General features: G+C 59.4%; 1 protein-coding gene across 3 annotated transcripts in view; it reads left to right on the top strand.

Annotated features, from left to right (window-relative positions):
* The window catches only part of ZFAT (zinc finger and AT-hook domain containing), a 51,009-nt gene that overhangs the window by 15,315 nt on the left and 16,701 nt on the right, over positions 1-18,993 (top strand). For all 3 annotated transcript variants that reach the window (XM_029062891.2, XM_029062890.2, XM_029062889.2), the window contains exons 4-11: positions 529-717; positions 3,125-3,275; positions 4,609-6,095; positions 6,663-6,895; positions 8,019-8,106; positions 9,905-10,054; positions 11,031-11,204; positions 17,157-17,245. In XM_029062891.2, the coding sequence (XP_028918724.1) occupies positions 529-717; positions 3,125-3,275; positions 4,609-6,095; positions 6,663-6,895; positions 8,019-8,106; positions 9,905-10,054; positions 11,031-11,204; positions 17,157-17,245 (2,561 nt within the window). The remainder of the gene's footprint in view (positions 1-528; positions 718-3,124; positions 3,276-4,608; positions 6,096-6,662; positions 6,896-8,018; positions 8,107-9,904; positions 10,055-11,030; positions 11,205-17,156; positions 17,246-18,993) is intronic.

The raw sequence follows: 18,993 nt of genomic DNA, 5'->3' as shown, positions 1-18,993 counted from the left end.
GAGTCCGTTCATTCGGTAGTATTTATTGAGCGCTTACCGGAGGCAGAGCGTGGAACTGACCTCCCCCAGCTCCCGTCCTCACTCCCCGTACTCGCAACGCAGAATGAACATATGAAACCGGAAGCCCTCTGCCGATTAAACACGTGAAACTGAGTCCCTCTTGGGGTTTTCCCCGGGTGTGTGCGGGGGAGGTACATTTATACGTTTGCGCCCGTACTGGTCAGTACGTAGCGGGGGTCCCTCCGGCCTCGTGGTAGCCAACCCGCAGTTGCCCGTCTGCCCGTGTCGGCGGTGAGCGCGCCGTGTCCGCGCTGATTCGGGAGGGATTTGCTGAGGGTGGTGGTGGTGCGGGGAGAGGTCTCCGGGGCGGCGGGGACCCCTGAGCCCTCAGCCGTCCCCGCAGCGGCCCTCTTCCTCGATCCTCCGCCGGCCCCGGCCCCCCGCCCCGGCCCGGTTCCGTCGCCGTCGCGAACCGTCGCGGAGACGTGGTCTCCGGTGAGTTATGCGTCTTTGATGTTTGCTCTTTAGGTAATGATTCTGACGTTGAACTTGACAGGAAGGATAAGGAAGCCGAGAGACAAAGAGCCGCCCGACGGCCCCGGGTCCAGAGAGCGGAGCGAGTCCAGAGGGGCGTCCTGGCCAAGGACGCGGGCCCCGGCCCGGGGCCTAAAAACCCCATCGTCAGCGTGGTGTTGACTGCCCACGAAGCTATCCCAGGTACTTCCCGGCCGTCCCCGCCCCTCTAACCGGAGTCGCCGGAGGAGGGGGAGCGTTATGGACTCCCCCTTTGAGGGGAAGGAGGTTGGGAAGGTCCCACCTGGACCCGAGCAGATATCGTTCTGCCCTGTCGTCTGGCGCCGCCTATACTCGTGAGAAGCAGCGTGGCCCGGTGGAAAGAGCGGGGGCCTGGGCCTCGGAGGGCTCGGCTTCTCGTCCCGGCTCTGCTACCTGTTGGCCGCGTGACTTTGCGGGGGGATCTCTTCACTTCCCTGGGCCTCATTTCCTCGCCTTGAAAATGGGGATCCGGTACCTCCTCGTCTTCTTTCTTAGAGTGGGAGCCCCCGTATGGGACGGGGACTGTGTCCAGCCGGATTATCTTGTAATAATAATAATGATGTTGGTATCTGTTAAGCGCTTCCTATGTGCAGAGCGCTGTTCTAAGCGCTGGGGGAGATCCAGGGTCATCGGGTTGTCCCCCGTGAGGCTCACAGTTCATCCCCATTTTCCAGATGAGGTAACTGAGGCCCAGAGAAGTGAAGCGACTCGCCCACAGTCCCACAGCTGACGAGCGGCAGAGCCGGGAGTCCAACCCATGACCTCTGACTCCGTAGCCCGGGCTCTTTTCCACTGAGCCACGCTGCTTCTACGGATACAAGTAGATACCACTATAATGATCATAACTGTTCTTGCCTAGGGAACGCTATGACAATAATAATGATTAATAATGATAACCGTGGCATCTGCCCAGCGCTTACTGTGTGCCAGGCGCTGCGCTGACCTCTGGGGTGGTTACAGGCAAAGACACGGTCTTTGTTCCATGTGGTGCTCACGGTCTCAATCCCCATTTTACAGTTAACGGGCCCAGAGAAGTAAAGTGAGTTGGCCGAGGCCACCCAGCAGACGGTTCAATTTCAATTCAGTCCTATTTATTGAGCGCCTGCTGTGTGCAAAGCGCTGTACTGAGCACTCAGCACTGTACTGGCCGCTTAGGATTGTACTAGATTAGAACCCGCGATCTTCTGACTCTCGGGCCCGAGCGCTATAGAAAGGAAGCTTGAAGAGTCGACTACGGAGCTGTTTCTTTTTCGGTCATTCCTACTTCTCTGGCAGCTCTACCTTTTGCACGGTTTCTTTTGACCACATCTCAAATATATCTAGTATTACCCGGCGGCTCGATCAATCTGCTCATCAAATGGCTCTCTGCTGGGGACGGTTGGGCTCGGCTCCCCTCCCCAACTCCCCTTGCTGCCCTCCCTCACCACCCCCTTCAACTGCTGGAATCTTTAATAGAGCCTTTAGATTTTATGAGGGTATTTGAGCACTTTCTATGCACCGAGCCCCGTACTGAGCGCTAAAGTAGATCAGATATAAGCAGATTGGACACAGTTCCTCTCCCGCACGAGGCTCACAGTCTAAGGAGACGAGGAGGTCCCGGATCCCCGTCGTCGAGATGAGAAAACGAGGCCCAGAGAAGCGAAGTGACGTGCCCAAGGTCACGCCACAGGCAGGCGGCCGGATCCTGGTCCTCCGATTCCCCGGCCTGTGCACTTTCCCTTAGGTCACTCCGCTTCCCACCTCTCCTTTCTTAGTAAAAGATCAGCTAAGACGAATAGCACCAGACAATCCATCACTGAAGATTTTTCTTTTCCCCGGAGAGAGTCTTTAGCCCCAGCGTGACTGAGGAGAGTTGACTTCCAGAGAGGCGAAGTTTCAGTTTTCTCAGCCGAACCGTCCTCGGAAAATAAAATGAAGAGTTGAGGTACGGGCCGGGCTGCAGGGGCCCGCACCCTGCCCAGAGAGGTGTCCGGGGCGGCCCGCCTCCCGGTCATTCTTCTTCTGAGACGCCCCCAGCCTGGGGGAGCCTCGCCTGGTCTTTGCAACCCCTGGGCAAGACCGTCCCAAGGTCCGCTCCCTCAGGAAGTTATTACCCTGCGTCAAACCCTTTCTCCCGGACAAGGTCAGCTCCCCCGGTTTCCTCTTGGCGTCAGGAAAGCAGCAGAGCCGACTCTCATCCTCATGTCTGACGTTTTTCAGTGCCCTAAATTCCCATTTAGGATACGAGAAAGGGATCTCGTCCATTCCCCCGCCCCTTCCGCTGTGCAGACTTCCTGAAAGCCGGTGCCTCGGGAGGGATCAGACTCTAAAACTCGCCTCCCCCTTCCCTGGAGGGACCTATCCCCGAGAGTGGCCGCCTCTGCCCCTCTAGACCGTAAGCTCAGCCTGGGCAGGGAATGCGTCCGTGTATCGTCAGGTCGACTCTCCCAGGCGCCTAGGACACTGCTCTGCACACAGTAAGCGCCCAGTATATACGATTGACCGACTGTCCCGGATCCAGGATGGGGGGTTGTGAGGGGGGGGGGCGGGGGGGTTGTGTTCCGAGCAGCGTCTCCTCCCTCCCTGCCAGGCGCCACCAAGATCGTTCCGGTCGAGGCGGGCGCCGCGGAGGCGGAAGGCGCCGATTCCGAGACGGCCCCCCCAGAGCCAGCTCGCCGCAAGGGCTATCAGGAGTACGCCATTCAGCAGACCCCCTACGAGCAGCCGACGAAGTCCAGCAGGTAACCGGGGTCAGGCCTCGATCGGACCGACGTCCGTCGGTCGTACAACCGGTCGGTCGACATCCCGACCCCGCGACGGGCGGGAGAACCGAACCCTCCGCCCGGCGGTTCGGCACGGAAGGAACTGCAATGCTATCTTGTCGGTGTAGGCGGGCTTTAGTATCCACGGTGGGGAAGTCTGCGATCTGAGCCCCAGGTAACCATTTATCCCTCAGGGAGGTGTTTTCTATGCAAATCAGAGAAGGGTGACCGGCTTCCGACAGTTGAAACCGAGTGGGGTCCTCCGGGAGGGAGATTTTTCTCTCCCCTGGAAGAAAATGTTTCGAAATGATAGCCCGAGGATTGAAATCTCACCGCTCTTTTGCCCAAATCAAACCTCCACCGGTAAAGGCAGCTCGAGTGTCTTCGTTGGCGAGATCACTCGAGGTTGGGAAACGCAGGAGGTGTCGGCTGGGAGGGTCTCAGACCCCGTAGTTAAGTAGGGAATCGCCGCAAATGTTTGGATCTGGCCGGAGGTGGGAATATCGCCATTTCATCATTGAGTGAATGTAATATGTCCAGATTTTCTCTCTTTGAGGTTCCTCCTGATTCGCGTGCCGAAAAAACGCGTCTCCCCCGCACCCCGGTCAACCTGCCGAGTCTGAGGGTGATCCAGATGAATCGCTGCTATCTGGCCTCGGGCGTAGGGTACAGGCACCCCGATACTTTTCGGTTTGCGTATTTTCACGACGTCATTCGGGCGGCTCTCCCCGGTCCTTACGGAGACGCGAGCCGTTTCGATATCTGGAATTTTTTTTTCCCCCCAAAATGGTACGTGACGAGCGCTCATTACGGGTCGAGCACCACTCGGCGCCGGGCTGGTCGGTCAGTCGTATTTCCTGAGCGCTTTTCAGATGAGGGGATCGAAGCCCAGAGAAGCCAAGTGTCGTGCCCGAGGTCACCCAGCAGAGCGGTGGAGCCTGGATCGATAACACTAATAATTATAGTATTTGTTACACGCTCACTACGTGCCAAGCGCCGTTCTCAGCTCTGGGTTAGTTACAAGGCGATCGGGTTGCCCCACGTGGGGCTCACGGTCTCCGTCCCCATTTTACAGATGAGGTCCCTGAGGCGCAGAGAGGTTAAGCGGCCTGCCCGAGGTCACACGGCGGCGGAGCCGGGATCGGGACCCGCGTCCTCCGACTCCCAAACCCGAGCTCTTTCCCCTAGGCCACGCCGCTTCCCGCGCGCTCCCTTGCGCGGAGCGCTGTGCCGAGCGCCCGGGAGAGTCCGGCGGGCCCCTCCCCCCCCCCCCCCCCCCCCCCCGCGCCTAACGGCGGCCTGCCCTCCCCAGGCTCGGCCCCACGCAGCTGAAGATCTTCACGTGCGAGTACTGCAACAAGGTCTTCAAGTTCAAGCACTCGCTGCAGGCCCACCTGCGCACCCACACGAAGGAGAAGCCGCACCGCTGCCCCCACTGCAGCTACGCCAGCGCCATCAAGGCCAACCTGAACGTCCACCTGCGCAAACACACGGGCGAACGCTTCGGCTGCGACGCCTGCAGCTTCACCTGCCTGAGCAAGGGCCACCTGAAGGTGCACGTGGAGCGGGTCCACCAGAAGATCAAGCAGCACTGCCGCTTCTGCAAGAAGAAGTACTCGGACGTGAAGAACCTCATCAAGCACGTGCGCGAGGCCCACGACCCCGAGGAGCCCCGCGTCGCCGGGGCCCTGGACGAGCTGCGTCTCCTGACCCGCGAGGGCAAGAGGCAGCTCCTCTACGACTGCCACGTCTGCGAGCGCAAGTTCAAGAGCGAGCTGGACCGGGACCGGCACATGCTGGTCCACGGCGACCGCTGGCCCTTCGCCTGCGAGCTGTGCGGCCACGGCGCCACCAGGTACCAGGCGCTGGAGCTGCACGTGCGCAAGCACCCGTTCGTCTACGTCTGTTCCCTCTGCTGGAGGAAGTTCGTCAGCTCCATCCGCCTGCGCGCCCACATCCGCGAGGCCCACGCCGAGGGCCCCGCGCCCGAGGCCGCCCTCTTCGCCCGCTCCATCGACCAGAGCTTCTGCCTCCTGGAGCCCGGCGGGGACCTCCAGCAGGAAGGGCTCGGCCCCCGCCCGCCCCCGCCCGCGGCGGGGGATGGCGGAGGCGGGCCGGGGCCCGGGGACGTCCGCGGCCCCTCGTCTTCGGGCCCGGGCGCCCCCGAGGCGGGCCGTGCCCCCGAGGCGGCGGGCGAACCGCCGGCCGGCGGGCCGGCGGCGGACGGGCCGACGGCGGACGGGCCGACGGCGGGTGGGCCGTCGGGAGGCGGACTTCCGCCGGGCGGGCCGATGGCGGGGGGACTGCCGGGCGTACTGCCGGGGGGCGGACTGATGGCGGGCGGGCTGTCGGCGGGCGGACCGGCGGCGGACGACCTGACCGCAGACGACCTGACCGTGGGCGACGCGGCCCCCGCGCTCCGCTCGCCCGGGGACTCGGGAGGTTTCCCGCTGGGAAGCGCCGGCTCTCCTCCCCCCGGAGCCCAACCCCCCGCCCCCGCCGAGGGCCAGGGCGGAGGGGCGCCCCTGACGCCGTCCCGTGGCCCGGGCCCCGAGCCGGACCCGGAGCGCGCGGGAGCCGACGACGGCCCGTTCCCCTCTGGGCGCCCGCCGCTTCCTCCGGCCCCGCGGGAGGCGGAGCCCAGCCCGGGGGCGGTCAGCGAGCCCCTTCCTCCGGCGGCGGGGGCTGGCTCGGGGGCGTTCTTGCAGATCCTGGACAGCTTGCACAAGAGGCAGATGAACACGGACCTGTGCGAGCGCATCCGCAAGGTGTACGGGGACCTGGAGTGCGAATACTGCGGTGAGGCCCGGCGGGATCCCGCCATCTCACGGGGCGGCCCAACGATAGCCCTCCCTTGCTGTCGATGTATCCTGGGGGTGGAGCACCGGGCCGGGCACCTACTAGGTGCGGAGAAGAGAAAGGGAGACCAACCGTGGAGTTTCTCGGGTCCGACACCCTCCCCGTCCCACCCGGGGCTCACCGTCTAAGCGGGGAGGACGGGGGGGGGGGGGGGTCCCCGGTTTCCAGACGAGGAAACCGAGGCACGGAGAAGCGAAGAGACGTGTCCGGGGTGACCCGGCGGGCAAGCGCGGGAGCCGGGGTTAGAACCCAGGTCTCCCGGCTCCTAACCCCGTCGTCTCTCCGCTCGGCCGCGCCACCTCGCGAAGTAGCGGCGTCCCGGTGAGCTGAGCGCGTGCTCACGGTTGGAGTTAGGTTATTCCCGGGCTGAAACCGCCCAGGGAGCAGATCGGGAGTGAGATGGGGGTGAAGCGGAGAGGTTATCGAGTGATTGATCGATGGATTGATATCCCCTCCGAGGGGCTTGTCCTCAAGGGCACCTTGCCTTTTTTTTTTTTCCTCCCCCAGGGAAGCTGTTCTGGTACCAGGTCCACTTAGACATGCACGTCCGCACCCACACACGGGAACACCTGTTCCACTGTTCCCAGTGCAGCTACTCGTCCGTCACCAAGAACTGCCTGAAGCGCCACGTCATCCAGAAGCACAGCAACGTCCTCCTCGAGTGTCCCACCCAGGGCTGCGGCTACTCCACGCCGGACAAATACAAACTGCAGGCCCACCTCAAGGTCCACACCGAGCTGGTAAGCGGATCCCTCCCCTGCCCAACCGGTCAGTCGGCGGTATTTACCCAGTGCCTTCCTGGGAGCCGAGGACCGGGCCGAGCACTGGGGAGAAGGCGGCGTAATAGAATGGGTAGACACGATCCCCTCAGGGGGCTCACGGTCCAGAGATTCCCGAACTCCCGTGGAACGGAGCGAGGACGGGCTCCCTGCGGCCGGGACGCCCGCTTCCGTCCGCACGGGTGGGGCCCCGGGATGGAGGGAGGCAGCGGGTGCGCATCTGGGATGGGAAACGCACGCGATGAGAAACGGGGAGGTGCGCGCGTGTGGGTGACACCGCACGTTCCTTCAAGGCGAGGTCCCGTGAGCCCTGAACCCCCGGGTGCTGGGACAGCCGGGGATTTGGACGTATGAGGAGAAATCTTGCTTCGAGTGGAACGAGTGGCCTCTTTTCAGAATCGGGTCATACATCAGAACAGAGTTGTGCCATCCTGCTTGGACCTATCCGAGTGCTTTCTGAGGGTCGAGCGCTGGGCGGAACGCTGGGGTCGACCCAAGATCCAGCCCCACCCGGGCCTCGTGCTCTGAGAGCAGCAGGCATCCGATCCTCGTTTATACCGTGGGCCGGGGAGGTTGAGCGGCTTGCCCCGGGGCACCCGGCAAGCCGGGGACAAAGCCGGATCGGAACCCACGTCTCTCGACTCCCAGTCACGGACTCTTTCCGTTAGGCCCTGCTGCCTCTTGTATACTTCTGACCGTCTCGTTGTCTGGGCGCGTATTCGTTTGAGCCCGTGGTGCTTAACGACCGACGGGGTGGGAACAGATGTGCGTTCACTATCCTCGAGGAACCTTTCCGTCTCCCTCAGTGTCCTGGCGATGGTTTTCCGGTTCGCTTCCGAGCCCCTCGGATGATGAGGATCGCCAGGTGTCGCCGTGGCTGCCCCTGCGGCTGAACGGCAGAAGGGATGAGAAACTAGGGACCAGATTGAACCCCCGACCGGGGGGGTGGCCTAATTAGGGGGATCGGTCCCAGCCCCCACACTTCACCGTCGCTCAGTCAGCCCGTGGACCCCGCTCCTCACGTCCCTTTCCGGCCGTCTGAGGCGGACCGACGGCCCGACCGACTGCTCTCTCTTGCTTTAAGGACAAAAGGAGCTACTCCTGTCCCGTGTGCTCCAAGTCCTTCTCAGAAGATCGCCTAATCAAGTCCCACATCAAGACCAATCACCCCGGTAAGGCCCCTCCCGCTGGACAGGAAGCGAGCTGAGCGTGGGGGTGGACAGGGCCTTAGGCGGAGCGATGTTGCTACCTCTTGCCGTTCCCTGATTTCGGGCGTAGACGGGGGTCCTCCCCGAGTGAGGCGGGGCGGGACGCGGGGGGCCCTCGCTGCCTCAGCGGGCCAACAGCGGGACATGGCTACGTGGCCCGCTGGCCACAGTTCATCGAGGCCGTCGCCTGGTCAGGGCGGTCTCCCTCCCCGGCTCCCGGCGGCACGCCCAGTCTGGGGCCGGGGAGTTCGGCTGCGTATTCGAGAGTTCTCGGAGACAGGAAGGTGACATCTGGGGCTGTTGAACGCCAGGCTTCCCGGGGCTCGAGCCGCGCCGTCGCCATGGACGGCACCGGGTGCCGGGGGCCTGGTGGGCTTTGGTTCCTGGAAGTCCCGCCCATCCGGAGCAGGGGGAGGGGTCGGGGGCCATGAGCTTTCTGCCTCTTCTGGGTTTGAGGAGACCGAAGAGGAAGGGGAGCACATTTCCCACCCCGTGGGGTGCACTCCGAGAAGCTTGTGAGGACTGGAAACCTCTGGGGGTCGCGGCGTGGGGCTGGTGAGCGAGACCCTCAGGGACAGAGGGGTAATAATAATAATAATGATGTTGGTATTCGTTAAGCGCTTACTATGTGCCGAGCGCTGTTCTAAGCGCTGGGGTAGACGCAGGGGAATCCGGATGTCCCACGTGGGGCTCCCAGTCTTGATCCCCATTTTCCAGATGAGGGAACTGAGGCACAGAGAAGTGACTCGCCCACAGTCACCCAGCTGACAAGTGGCAGAGCCGTGCTCTTTCCACTGAGCCATGCTGCTTCTCTGGGTAGGATGGCTTCCCCGGGCACAGCCGGCTCCGATCAATCCCTGGCATTTATTGAGTGCTTACTGCGTGCAGAGCACTCTACCAAGCACCTGGGAGAGTTGGTAGGCCCAATCCCCGCCCAAAACGAATTGACCATCCAGAGGGGGAGGCAGACGTTAAATAGAATCTATTGAGCGCTCACTGTGTGCAGAGCTCACCGTACCTCTGGCCTTTCCTGGGCTTCTGCTCTGGACTGCGGACTGGATCCGTTAATTCTGTTGTGCTCTGCCAAGTATTTAGTACGGTGCCCTGTATAGAATAAGCGCCGAATGATGATGATGGTGAAAAGATACTATTTACTGAGCGGATTTAAGCGACGGGCTTCCGCTCCGCCTCTGACGCGGGAAGCGTCCCAGAGCGACCGGGGCCGGATTCCTTACGATCGGCTCCCGTCTGAACACCGGCGACGGGTTTTGGGGTGGTCCAGCGGGGGATCATCATCGACGGTATTTATTGAGCCCTTACCACGTGCAGAGCACTGTACGACGCGCTCGGGAGCGTCCAGTACAACAGAGTTAGAGGATAGGTCCTCTGCCCGCAGCGAGCTTACGGTTGAGCTGGGGGGGGGGGGGCAGGCACGAGAAGCAGCCTGACTTAGTGGAAAGAGCCCTGGTTCGGGAGTCAGGGGTCGTGGGTCCTAATCCGGACTCCGCCGCTCATCGGCTCCGTGACTTCGGGCAAGGCGCTTCCCTTTCTCTGTGCCTCAGTTACCTTATCTGTAAAATGGGGATTAAGACCGTGAGCCCCGCGTGGGGCAACCTGATCGCCTTGTGTCTACTCCGGCGCTTAGAAGAGTGCTCGGCACATAGTAAATTCTTAACGATCATCATCGTTATTATTATTAAAAGAGCTCCTTCCAGGGTGTCTCTGCCCGCTGACCCTCTCCGTTCGTCCATTCCCTCTCCAGAAGTCTCGATGAACACCATCTCCGAGATTCTTGGCCGCAGGGTACAGCTGAAAGGACTGATTGGGAAAAGAGCCGTGAAGTGTCCCTACTGTGATTTTTACTTCATGAAGAACGGCTCGGACCTCCAGCGCCACATCTGGGCTCACGAAGGTAAACGGCCGCCGGGTGGCTTTCCTCTTTCATGCTCCCCTGAGTTTCCGCTTGCTTCCCTCCTGGAGGGTGCCATTCTCCTGCTCGAAGTCGAAGCACCTCTTGTCCTCCTTGGCTCGGGTTTCTTACCTCGCTCTGTCCCCACCGGGCCCGCGTCTGAGCCGGGGTTTGCGGTGCGTGGGTGGTGACACACGCGGGGAGGAGGGAGACGGCGGGTATTGGAAGAGGATGGGATGGGCTTCCCCCTCTGGCCGGGTCACCTTCGTTGGTTTATTCATTCGGATCTGTTAAGCGCTCACTGTGTGCAGAGCACCGTGCCGAGCGGTTGGGGAAGTACAGGACAGCCGTAAACAGTGACGGTCCCTGCCCACAACGAGTCTAGAGGGGGGGAGGCGGACATCAATACAGATAAATAAAATTACAGATATCTAAGTGCTGTGGGGGTGGGGTGGGGGAGAGCTAAGGGTGACGCAGAGGGAGTGGGAGATGGGGGAAAAGTGGGGCTTAATCTGGGAAGGCCTCCCCAGGGACCGTCGCGTGCCGGCGTCTCGTCCCGTGTCCGTCGCCGCCGACCGCGCGCGGGCCCTCCCGGTCGAAGGTTTCCAGTCAGTCTGCACTCCCCGGGAAAGGCACCGGTTTGCTGTCGGGGGCCACGTCCTCAGTTTCCCCCCGCCTCCAGGCTCTCAGGCTCCTGGAACTGCTGTGTTGGCCCACTTGCCCCCCGGTCTGCATCACGTCCACACCCCCGGCCGGCCTGCCGATCCTTCGGTGTCCATCCTGGCCCGGCCACGCGGTGGGGATTATTTAAGCTGGCCGCGGCACCTTGAAAAGGCGGAGGGGCTGAGTGACGCAGCCAGGCCCCCTTCTCCCGCCCCACTGCCCTCCTCCCCCCCCACCTCCCCGCCCCCCGAACCTGGGGTCGTCACCTCGGGGCTGAGCTGGGGAGTGGGGATTGTGAGTCTCCTCCTCCCGGTAGGCGTGAAGCCGTTCAAGTGTTCGCTGTGTGAGTACGCCACCCGCAGCAAGAGTAATCTGAAGGCCCACATGAATCGGCACAGCACCGAAAAGACCCACCTCTGCGACATGTGCGGCAAGAAGTTCAAGTCGAAAGGCACCCTGAAGAGTCACAAGCTGCTCCACACGGCGGACGGTGAGCGGAAGCCCGCCGTCGGGGGGGGGCCCCGCCCCCCATTTTTTAAAAATCACATTCGTCAAGCGCTTATACTATGCTCCCGGCACTTAGCGCTGGGGTAGATACAAGCGAATCAGATTTGACACAGTCCAGATAATAATAATAATGATAATGTTGGTATCTGTTAAGCGCTTACTATGTGCAGAGCACCGTTTTAAGCACTGGGGTAGGTACGAGGTAATCCGGTTGTCCCACGTGAGGCTCACAGTTACGTTTACAGATTTTACAGATGAGGTCACTGAGGCACAGAGAAGTGAAGTGACTCGCCCACAGTCACACAGCTGACAAGGGGCGGAGCCGGGATTCGAACCCATGACTTCTGACTCCCAAACCCGGGCTCTTTCCACTGAGCCTCGAACACAGTCTTAATCCCCATTTTACAGATAGGGGAACCGAGGCACAGGGAGATAATATGAAAAATAGTGATAATTGTTGTGTTATTTAAGTGCTTACTATATGCCAGGCACTCTTCTAAATGCTGGTGTGGTTACAAGGTAATTGAGTTGGACACAGTCCCTGTCCCACGGGGGATCCTCGGTCTTAATCCCCATTTTAGAGGTGAGGCCCAGAGAAGTGACCCGCCCAAAGTCACACAGCAGTCAAGCGGCAGAGCCGGGATTAGAACCGGGTCCTTCTGAGTCCCAGGTCCGGGTTCCACCTCGGGCCGATGGATGCCGGCGGGGGCCTCGGGCCCGGTCGGGGAGCCCGGGGGGGCCGATGGAGGAAGCCAGGCGTCCGACAGGGAGGCGGGTCCCCTTGGACCACCTGATCCCGGCTCCCCCCGGCCGTGCCCGGAGCGGTCCGGATTGGCCGTTGGCTACCGCCACCGTGAAGTCACCCGGCGGGCAAGCGTCCTGGTCGCCGGTGCTCTGCCCGCCTCGGTCCTCGCCCGGCTGAGCGGGCCGTTAAGCCTGACTCATTTATTCATTCAACAGTATTTATTGAGCGCTTACTATGTGCAGAGCACTGTACTAAGCGCTTGGAATGTACAGATCGGTAACAGATAGAGACGGTCCCTGCCTTTGACGGGCTTACGGTCTGATCGGGGGAGACGGACGGACGAGAACGATGGCGACAGATAGAATGGAGGGGAAGAACATCTCATTAAAACGGTAGCAAATAAATAGAATCAGGGTGATGTACGTCTCACTGACAAAATAAATAGGGTAATGAGAGATGGTATCTCCGGTACCGGGGGCTCTGTCGGCGGGGGATGCCACCGAGGTTGAAAATCCAACAGGACGGCAGTGGGGAGCGGCTCTGCTCCTGCTCGGTGAGCGGGCTAACGCCCCCCCTGCCCCCCGGCACCCCCGGACGGAGCCCTGCTGGGGATCTGCCAGCCGGCGGCATCGACCGAGCCCCTCCCGGGCGCGGCACGCTGCCCCACCGGCTGGGCACGGACAGCGGGAGTGAAGCCCCCATTCTCTGCCTGCCGGTTTTTACAATCTAATGACCGTTTGAAGACTCGGTTTCTCCCCCAGGCTTAGGACCTGGATCCTCTGCAGATTCACGGCGACTTCACCGCTCCCATACCCGAGTCCTTTCTGTCTCAGACCCGGCTTCTTTACGGGCCCCCTTCCTCCCTGGCCGGTGGCCACGTAGACCCCTTGGGCAAGGTGTTTCTGAAGAGGCTGGGAACGTGGGGCGTTGAGATTCCCGAGTGGTTCGGTCCTGCAGTCGGTCGATCAGCGGTATTTATCGAGCGCTTACCGTGTGCAGAGCGGTTGGGAGAGTGCAGTCTAACAGACTTGGTAGCAGTGCCCCCTGCCCTCGAGGAGCTCAGAGTCTAGAGGGGGAAACAGACACGAACGTGACTATTTCAATCATGGATATGCACGTAAGTGCTGTGGGACTGAAGGTAGGATGAACTTAGGGTGCAAATCCAAGAGCCGGGATTATGCGGAAGGAACTGGGAGGCGAGGACATGAGGGCTTAGTCGGGGAATATTTGAATAAATAAGTAATTTTTAATATGTAATTTAAAAATATGTATATAAGTGCTGTGGCCTTGGGGGTGGGGCAAATATCAGGTGTCCAAAGGTCACAGATCCAAGTGCATAGACAATGCAGAAAGCTGTGCAAGCTGGGGAGAAGACTTAATCCGGGAAGGCCTCCTGGGGGAGATGTGACCTTAGTAATGCTTCGAAGGTGGGTAGAGTGGTGGTCTGGCGTATACGACGGAAGGGGAGGGAGAGCTAGGCTAGGGGGACGACGTGGGTAAGGGGTCGGTGGCGAGAGAGACGAGATCGGGGCCCAGTGAGTGAGCTGGCCACAGAGTGGAAGGTGTGGGCCGGGCTGTTTTAGGAGGTCGGCGAGGTGAAGTAGGATGGGGCGACCTGATCGAGTGCTTTAAAGTCCACGGTAAGGAGGGAGAGGACGTCCGGAGAGGTCCGGATGAATTGTGTTTCAGGACGAAGCCCGGGAGAAACTTGATTCTGAGGTAGAGGCGGGACTTCAGGATGAAAAGACTTTGGCCCGCATTATTATACCCGCATTATTTACGCTTCCCTGAATATCGAAACTCAAATCAGCACTGCATTGGAAACGTCTACCTTCCCAAACGGGAAATAAAAGCCCCCAAACTGGTGATGTCTCAGAGTCCCCGGGGAGGTTAGAGCAACCACGGCCATCTAATAAATCTGTTTAAATACCTCAGTGCTTCGGTGGTATGCAGAGACATCCCAGGAGTTGAGCAGTGTTCATTTTTGTTCTTTCTTTTCCCTTCTCCCTCTCCTTTTCCCCTCCTGGGAAGAAGTTTTTCCGGCAAAATTCACCAAAACAAACACCCTCGTCCTCACGTACCTTTCTGCCAGCAGCAATTAGACAAGCGCAGAGCTGAATTTTGAAATGGGGCCGAGGGGAAGAGCCACCCTTATGCTTGCTCGCTTCCAACGTGAGATCGTGCAGCCGGCCCATTCTTTAACTCGAGTTTCATTACCGAGGCCAAATTGCTGCTTTTTCCCGAGGTGTGGAAGCAAAATTCAATATATTCTGCTCTGCTGCACGGAGTAGGTTCACCGAGAACATTCTCCCGTCTTAATCGAAGAGCTGTTACAACCGTTAATACCGTTAACCTCGGAATCTCCGGCGGCAGGCTCAAAAATCCTCCGTCTGCGTGTGTAGGCCGTTTTTGATTTGCAAGTGCAATTTCGCCGAACCGAGGCCATTAACCCATTTATTTTATTAAGCTTAATGGGGTGGTTTAACCTCCTCTCTTGTTCTCATCTGATAAAACAGCATTTGTTCGTGATGTGGTAATCGTCTCTTGGCCACGATCATCCTTTTGTCGAGCACTTTGTGTTTTCGATTCTTAAGCAGATGGGTTGTTCAGTCGGGGGACTCTGGCCCAGAGCCACGGGCCAGAAGGAAGGTCCGTAGGAGATCACTTGTTGGTATTCACTGAGCGCTCCCTGGGTGTGGAGCACTGTGCTAAGCGGTTGGTAGAGTTGGCCGACGTGTTTCCTGCCCACAAGGAGCTTAGAGTCTAGAGGAGGAGACAGACAATAGATTGTGGATATGTACGAAAGTGCCGTGGGGCTGAGGACAAAATTATCAAAAGGTTCAAGGGAGAGATGCCTCTCTCATCAGACATAACGGAGGATACTCGATTACCGTCATCATCGATAGTCTCCTCTGAGCGCTTCTGTGTGCAGAGCCCTGTACTAAGCAGTTGGCAGTGTGGAGCGGAAACCTGTGCAGAGGAATCGATGCTGATGCTAGTGGCTTGTATAGCGCTTTCCTCATCCCTGTTTCACTCCTTCCCTCCGGGGCCCAGAGTGCCACGAGGAAGTGGGTGGGTGCGGGCGCCGTGCATCGCAGAGGACCCCTGAGTCGGTCTCCGATCACGTTTGTCTGCCTTCGGCCGAGGTGGGGCTGGACTACAGCTCTCCTGATCGCCGGAGCCGGGCCCTGGGTTCACCGGACCAATGGCAGGGATCGAGAGACCCTGAATGTCTCTCCTATCTGCCTACCCAAGTCGCCCCCTGCTTTGTAGCTGCACCCCTGCCTGCCTCCTGCAAGTAGGGGTTCCTCAGTCTGCGCTCTTTCTCTCGAGATCATAAATAGTCTGGTCGTCTGGGTTACTGATTTTTTGAGGTAAAGAGCCAGGCGGCATGGCCTGGTGGAAAGAGCCTGAACCTGAGAGTCAGAGGACCTGGGTTCTAATCCTGGCTCCGCCACCTGCCTCCTGTGTGACCTCGGGCAAGTCACCTTGCTTCTCTCTGCCTCCGTTCCCTCATCCGTAAAGTGAGGGGTCAAGACCGTGAGCTCCATGTCGGACATGGACCGTGTCCAACCTGATTGGCTTGTATCTATCTCGGTGTTTAGCACGGTGCCTGCCACAGAGTAAGTGCTGTACCGATAAAAAAAGAAGCCCTTCCCGGGTCCATCTTATGGGTGCCGTCAGGGGGTTTGTAAAATGGTCTGCAGCTTTCTGGCCGAGATTCAGAGCCTCGCAGAAGCCTTACCGGCTTCTGATCGGTTGTGAGAAATCTGCCAATTTTTCTTCTTCGAGCTGCCCACCTGCTTGACCAGGTGGTTAGCGAACATTTGATTCCAGGTCCTAAATAAGGTGATGAATTTCCTCCAGGGTCTCTCCAGACCTGCCTTCCAAACCAGCCCTGGAAATAGCTCCGGGAGTCATTGGCTTTTAATCAGGTTTCCCAGTCTAACTTCACCCGGGGAGTTTCAGGACCTGTAAAATGAATGGAATTGGCATTCTTTAAGTGCTTAATACAGTGCAAGCCACACAGTGAGTCCTCAATAAACGTCACCACTGATCAGACAGGCAGTGATATGAAGGGAAGCGGTGTGGCGTAGTGGAAAGAGCCCAGGCCGGGACGTCAGAAGACCCGGCTTCTAATCCTGGCTCTGTTGCTTACCTACGGTGTGATCTTGGGCAGGTCGCTTCACTTCTCTGTGTCTCTGTTTCGTCATCTGCAAAATGGGGATTCGATACTTGTTCTCCTCCCCCCCCCCCCCCCCCCCCCCCCGCTTAGCCTCTGAGCGCCGCGAGGGACCCGATGATATTGTATCTCCCCCGCGCTTAGTACAGTACTCTGCACGCAGCGAACCCTTAACAGATATCACAATTATTATTGTTAGCGAGTGCTTACTGTCTGCAGAGCACCATACTAAGTGCTTGGGGGAATCCAATAGAGTATATGGCCTCAAGGAACTTACGATCTCTACTGCTATCACTGCTCATCTTGGGTGAAGAGAATCCTCTCCTGTCCAGCTGGAAAGAGCTCCCCCCAAGGATTTCAACCGTGGTTCTCCGCCCCGATCGTGACGTTTTGCTCCTCGGAAGAGGAATCGGGACGCCTCCGCCCCCCCCCTTTATCTTAGCTCTCCAGGCTCCTCCTGCCTCTCGTCTTTCATTGCGTAAGCCAGAGCTGGGCTAACACCCCTCATTTTCCCCAGATTGACCCGTGCTAATAGTAATAATAACCGGGCCGTCTGTCAAGCCGAGCACCAGGGCAGTTGCAAGCTAATCAGATCGCACACAGTCCCTGGCCCTCACGGGGCTCCCAGCCCACGCCTTCCGCCACTAGGTCCGTCACGGGTCGACGGCATCCGCGGGGGTATCCACCGCCTCGGAGGGGAAGCTGCCGGAGGGCAGGGGGATCGGGGGCTTTGGGTCTGCGAGACCCTCCCAAGCTCTCAGCGCGCGGCGCTCGCTCGGCACCCAGCGGGCAGTCGGCCGATCCCGGGGTGGTGATGGTGGGTCGCGGCCTTTGGCCCGTTCGGTTGGATGGGGACGGTGGCCGAGGCCTTCTCCCTGCCGGTTCAGATTTCTGATCGGTCTTCAGGCCGCCGGGGACGGCGGTCGGCCCGGCCCCTTCTCCGGGGTCGGTAGCGGGGGCTGGGACCTCCCACCTGACCCAGCCCTTCCTCTCCCCCTTCCTTCCAGGGAAGCAGTTTAAATGCACCGTGTGTGACTACCACGCCGCCCAGCAGCCCCAACTCCTCCGCCACATGGAGCAGCACGCCTCTTTTAAGGTAAGACCCTCGTCCTCCTTCCTCTTCCCGCCCCTCCTCGCCCTCCCCTTCGCCTCCCTCCTCCTCCATGTCCTTGTTCTCCTCCCGCGCCTCTTTCTCTTCCTATCTCTCTTCTCCCTTTCCTCCTGGTCCTCCCGGTCCACGTTCTTGTCCTCATCCTCCTCCCGCTCCGCACCGCTCTCCTCCCGGTCTCTGAAGGATGACCGAGACGGTTCCGAGCCTCACAGACCCGAGGCGGCTTCGGCCGTCTCGGCCACAGCGGACGAGGTTGGGGCTGCTTCCGGAGGTCCCCCGTCTCATTCCAAGACGTAAATGCCTTCCTCGGCTGTAGGAGTCGGAGCTGAAGTCCAGCGGTTCATAAATTCACCATCTGGGGAGCCAAGACCCTAAGGAAGGTGGGCGGGGAGCATGTCTACCAATGCAGTGTGCTTTCCCGAGCACTTAGTACAGGGCTGTGCACACAGTAAGCACTCAGTAAGTACCGCTGTCTGATTGACCGAAGAGAGGGAAATGGAACAGGTGCACGTGTGGCCTAGATAATGGCCAGAGGAAGCCAGCGTGAAAATAATAGGGACGATGATGGTAATGGTAGGCTCGCTGAAGGCAGGGAACGTGTCTACCGACTCTGTTGTTTTGTACTCTACCAAGTGCTTGGCACAGTGCTCTGCACACTGTAAGTGCTCAGTGAATACCCCCATTGATTAATGGGAAAAATAATTCGATATGCTGTTGAGGAAGTGCTTAGCGGGTGCTGGGGAAGATCAGGACACTCAGTCGATCAACGGGATTTATTGAGCGCTCACTGTGCGCAGAACACTGCAGTAAGCACGCTCGGGAGAGTACAGTACGACAAAATGAGCAGTTGGGCACGTTCCCTGCCCATAATGAGCTGACATTCTGGAGGGGAGCTGCCACACTTAGGAAGACGGTACGACTCCTTAGAAATTGCAGAGACTGCTGTTCGCTCCCTCGTGTGCTTTCGTGCCGCTCCAGCCCCCCGGGCAGACTGCTGGGCACTGTGCCACCTGGCCGCTCAGTGGGCGTGGAGGGGTGCCCCGATTCTGCTCCGATTCTCTGCCCCTCTCTGTGGACCGGTGAGAATACCAGTAGAGCAGATGCTTGCTCATTTGTGCCATTCCTAAAATATGACAGTGACTTGCAGAGATTTCCAGAAAACGTGTCTTAAATTCAACGACTGCATCGGCAGACCCCCGGAACAAAGTTATTTCTTGGAATCGTCAGAAATCGGGGCGTTCCGAATCTCGATCCTTTCGGAATCGGCTCAGCATGGCCTCCTTCTCGATGCTTCTTGGCCCTCACCTTCCTTTTTTTTGTTATTATTGTTAGCAGCGGTAGTATTATCAAATTGTGAAAAGCCGAGATTAATAATACCGTCTTGTTCGGGAGGCACTGTTTTATGTTTTTCCCCAAAGGCTTTTCACATCAGTGATCTCCTCTTATCCTTGCCATATCCCTGTGAGGTATGGGGAGGCCGGAGTTTTCCAGCCCCATTTTCCCGACGAGTCCACTGAGGGCCGCGGTCCCCCGGCAGGCCAACGGCAGAGAACCCGGCCGGCTTCCCCCTCAGCCCCATCGTCCACCTATCACCCCCTCCTGCAGCTTTGACGTGGAGCCGACCGTTAAGTGGACCCTTGAGCTGGCCCCTCCTTAGCACAGTGCTTGGCACGTTGTGAGCCCTCAACAGGTACCACAGTTATGATCGCAGATCATCAGGAGTTTCCCGATCC

This window comes from Ornithorhynchus anatinus, chromosome 4 (genome assembly GCF_004115215.2).
Source record: "Ornithorhynchus anatinus isolate Pmale09 chromosome 4, mOrnAna1.pri.v4, whole genome shotgun sequence".
NCBI classification, from domain to species: Eukaryota; Metazoa; Chordata; class Mammalia; order Monotremata; family Ornithorhynchidae; genus Ornithorhynchus; species Ornithorhynchus anatinus.
This window is presented reverse-complemented; position numbering and strand designations above follow the sequence as displayed.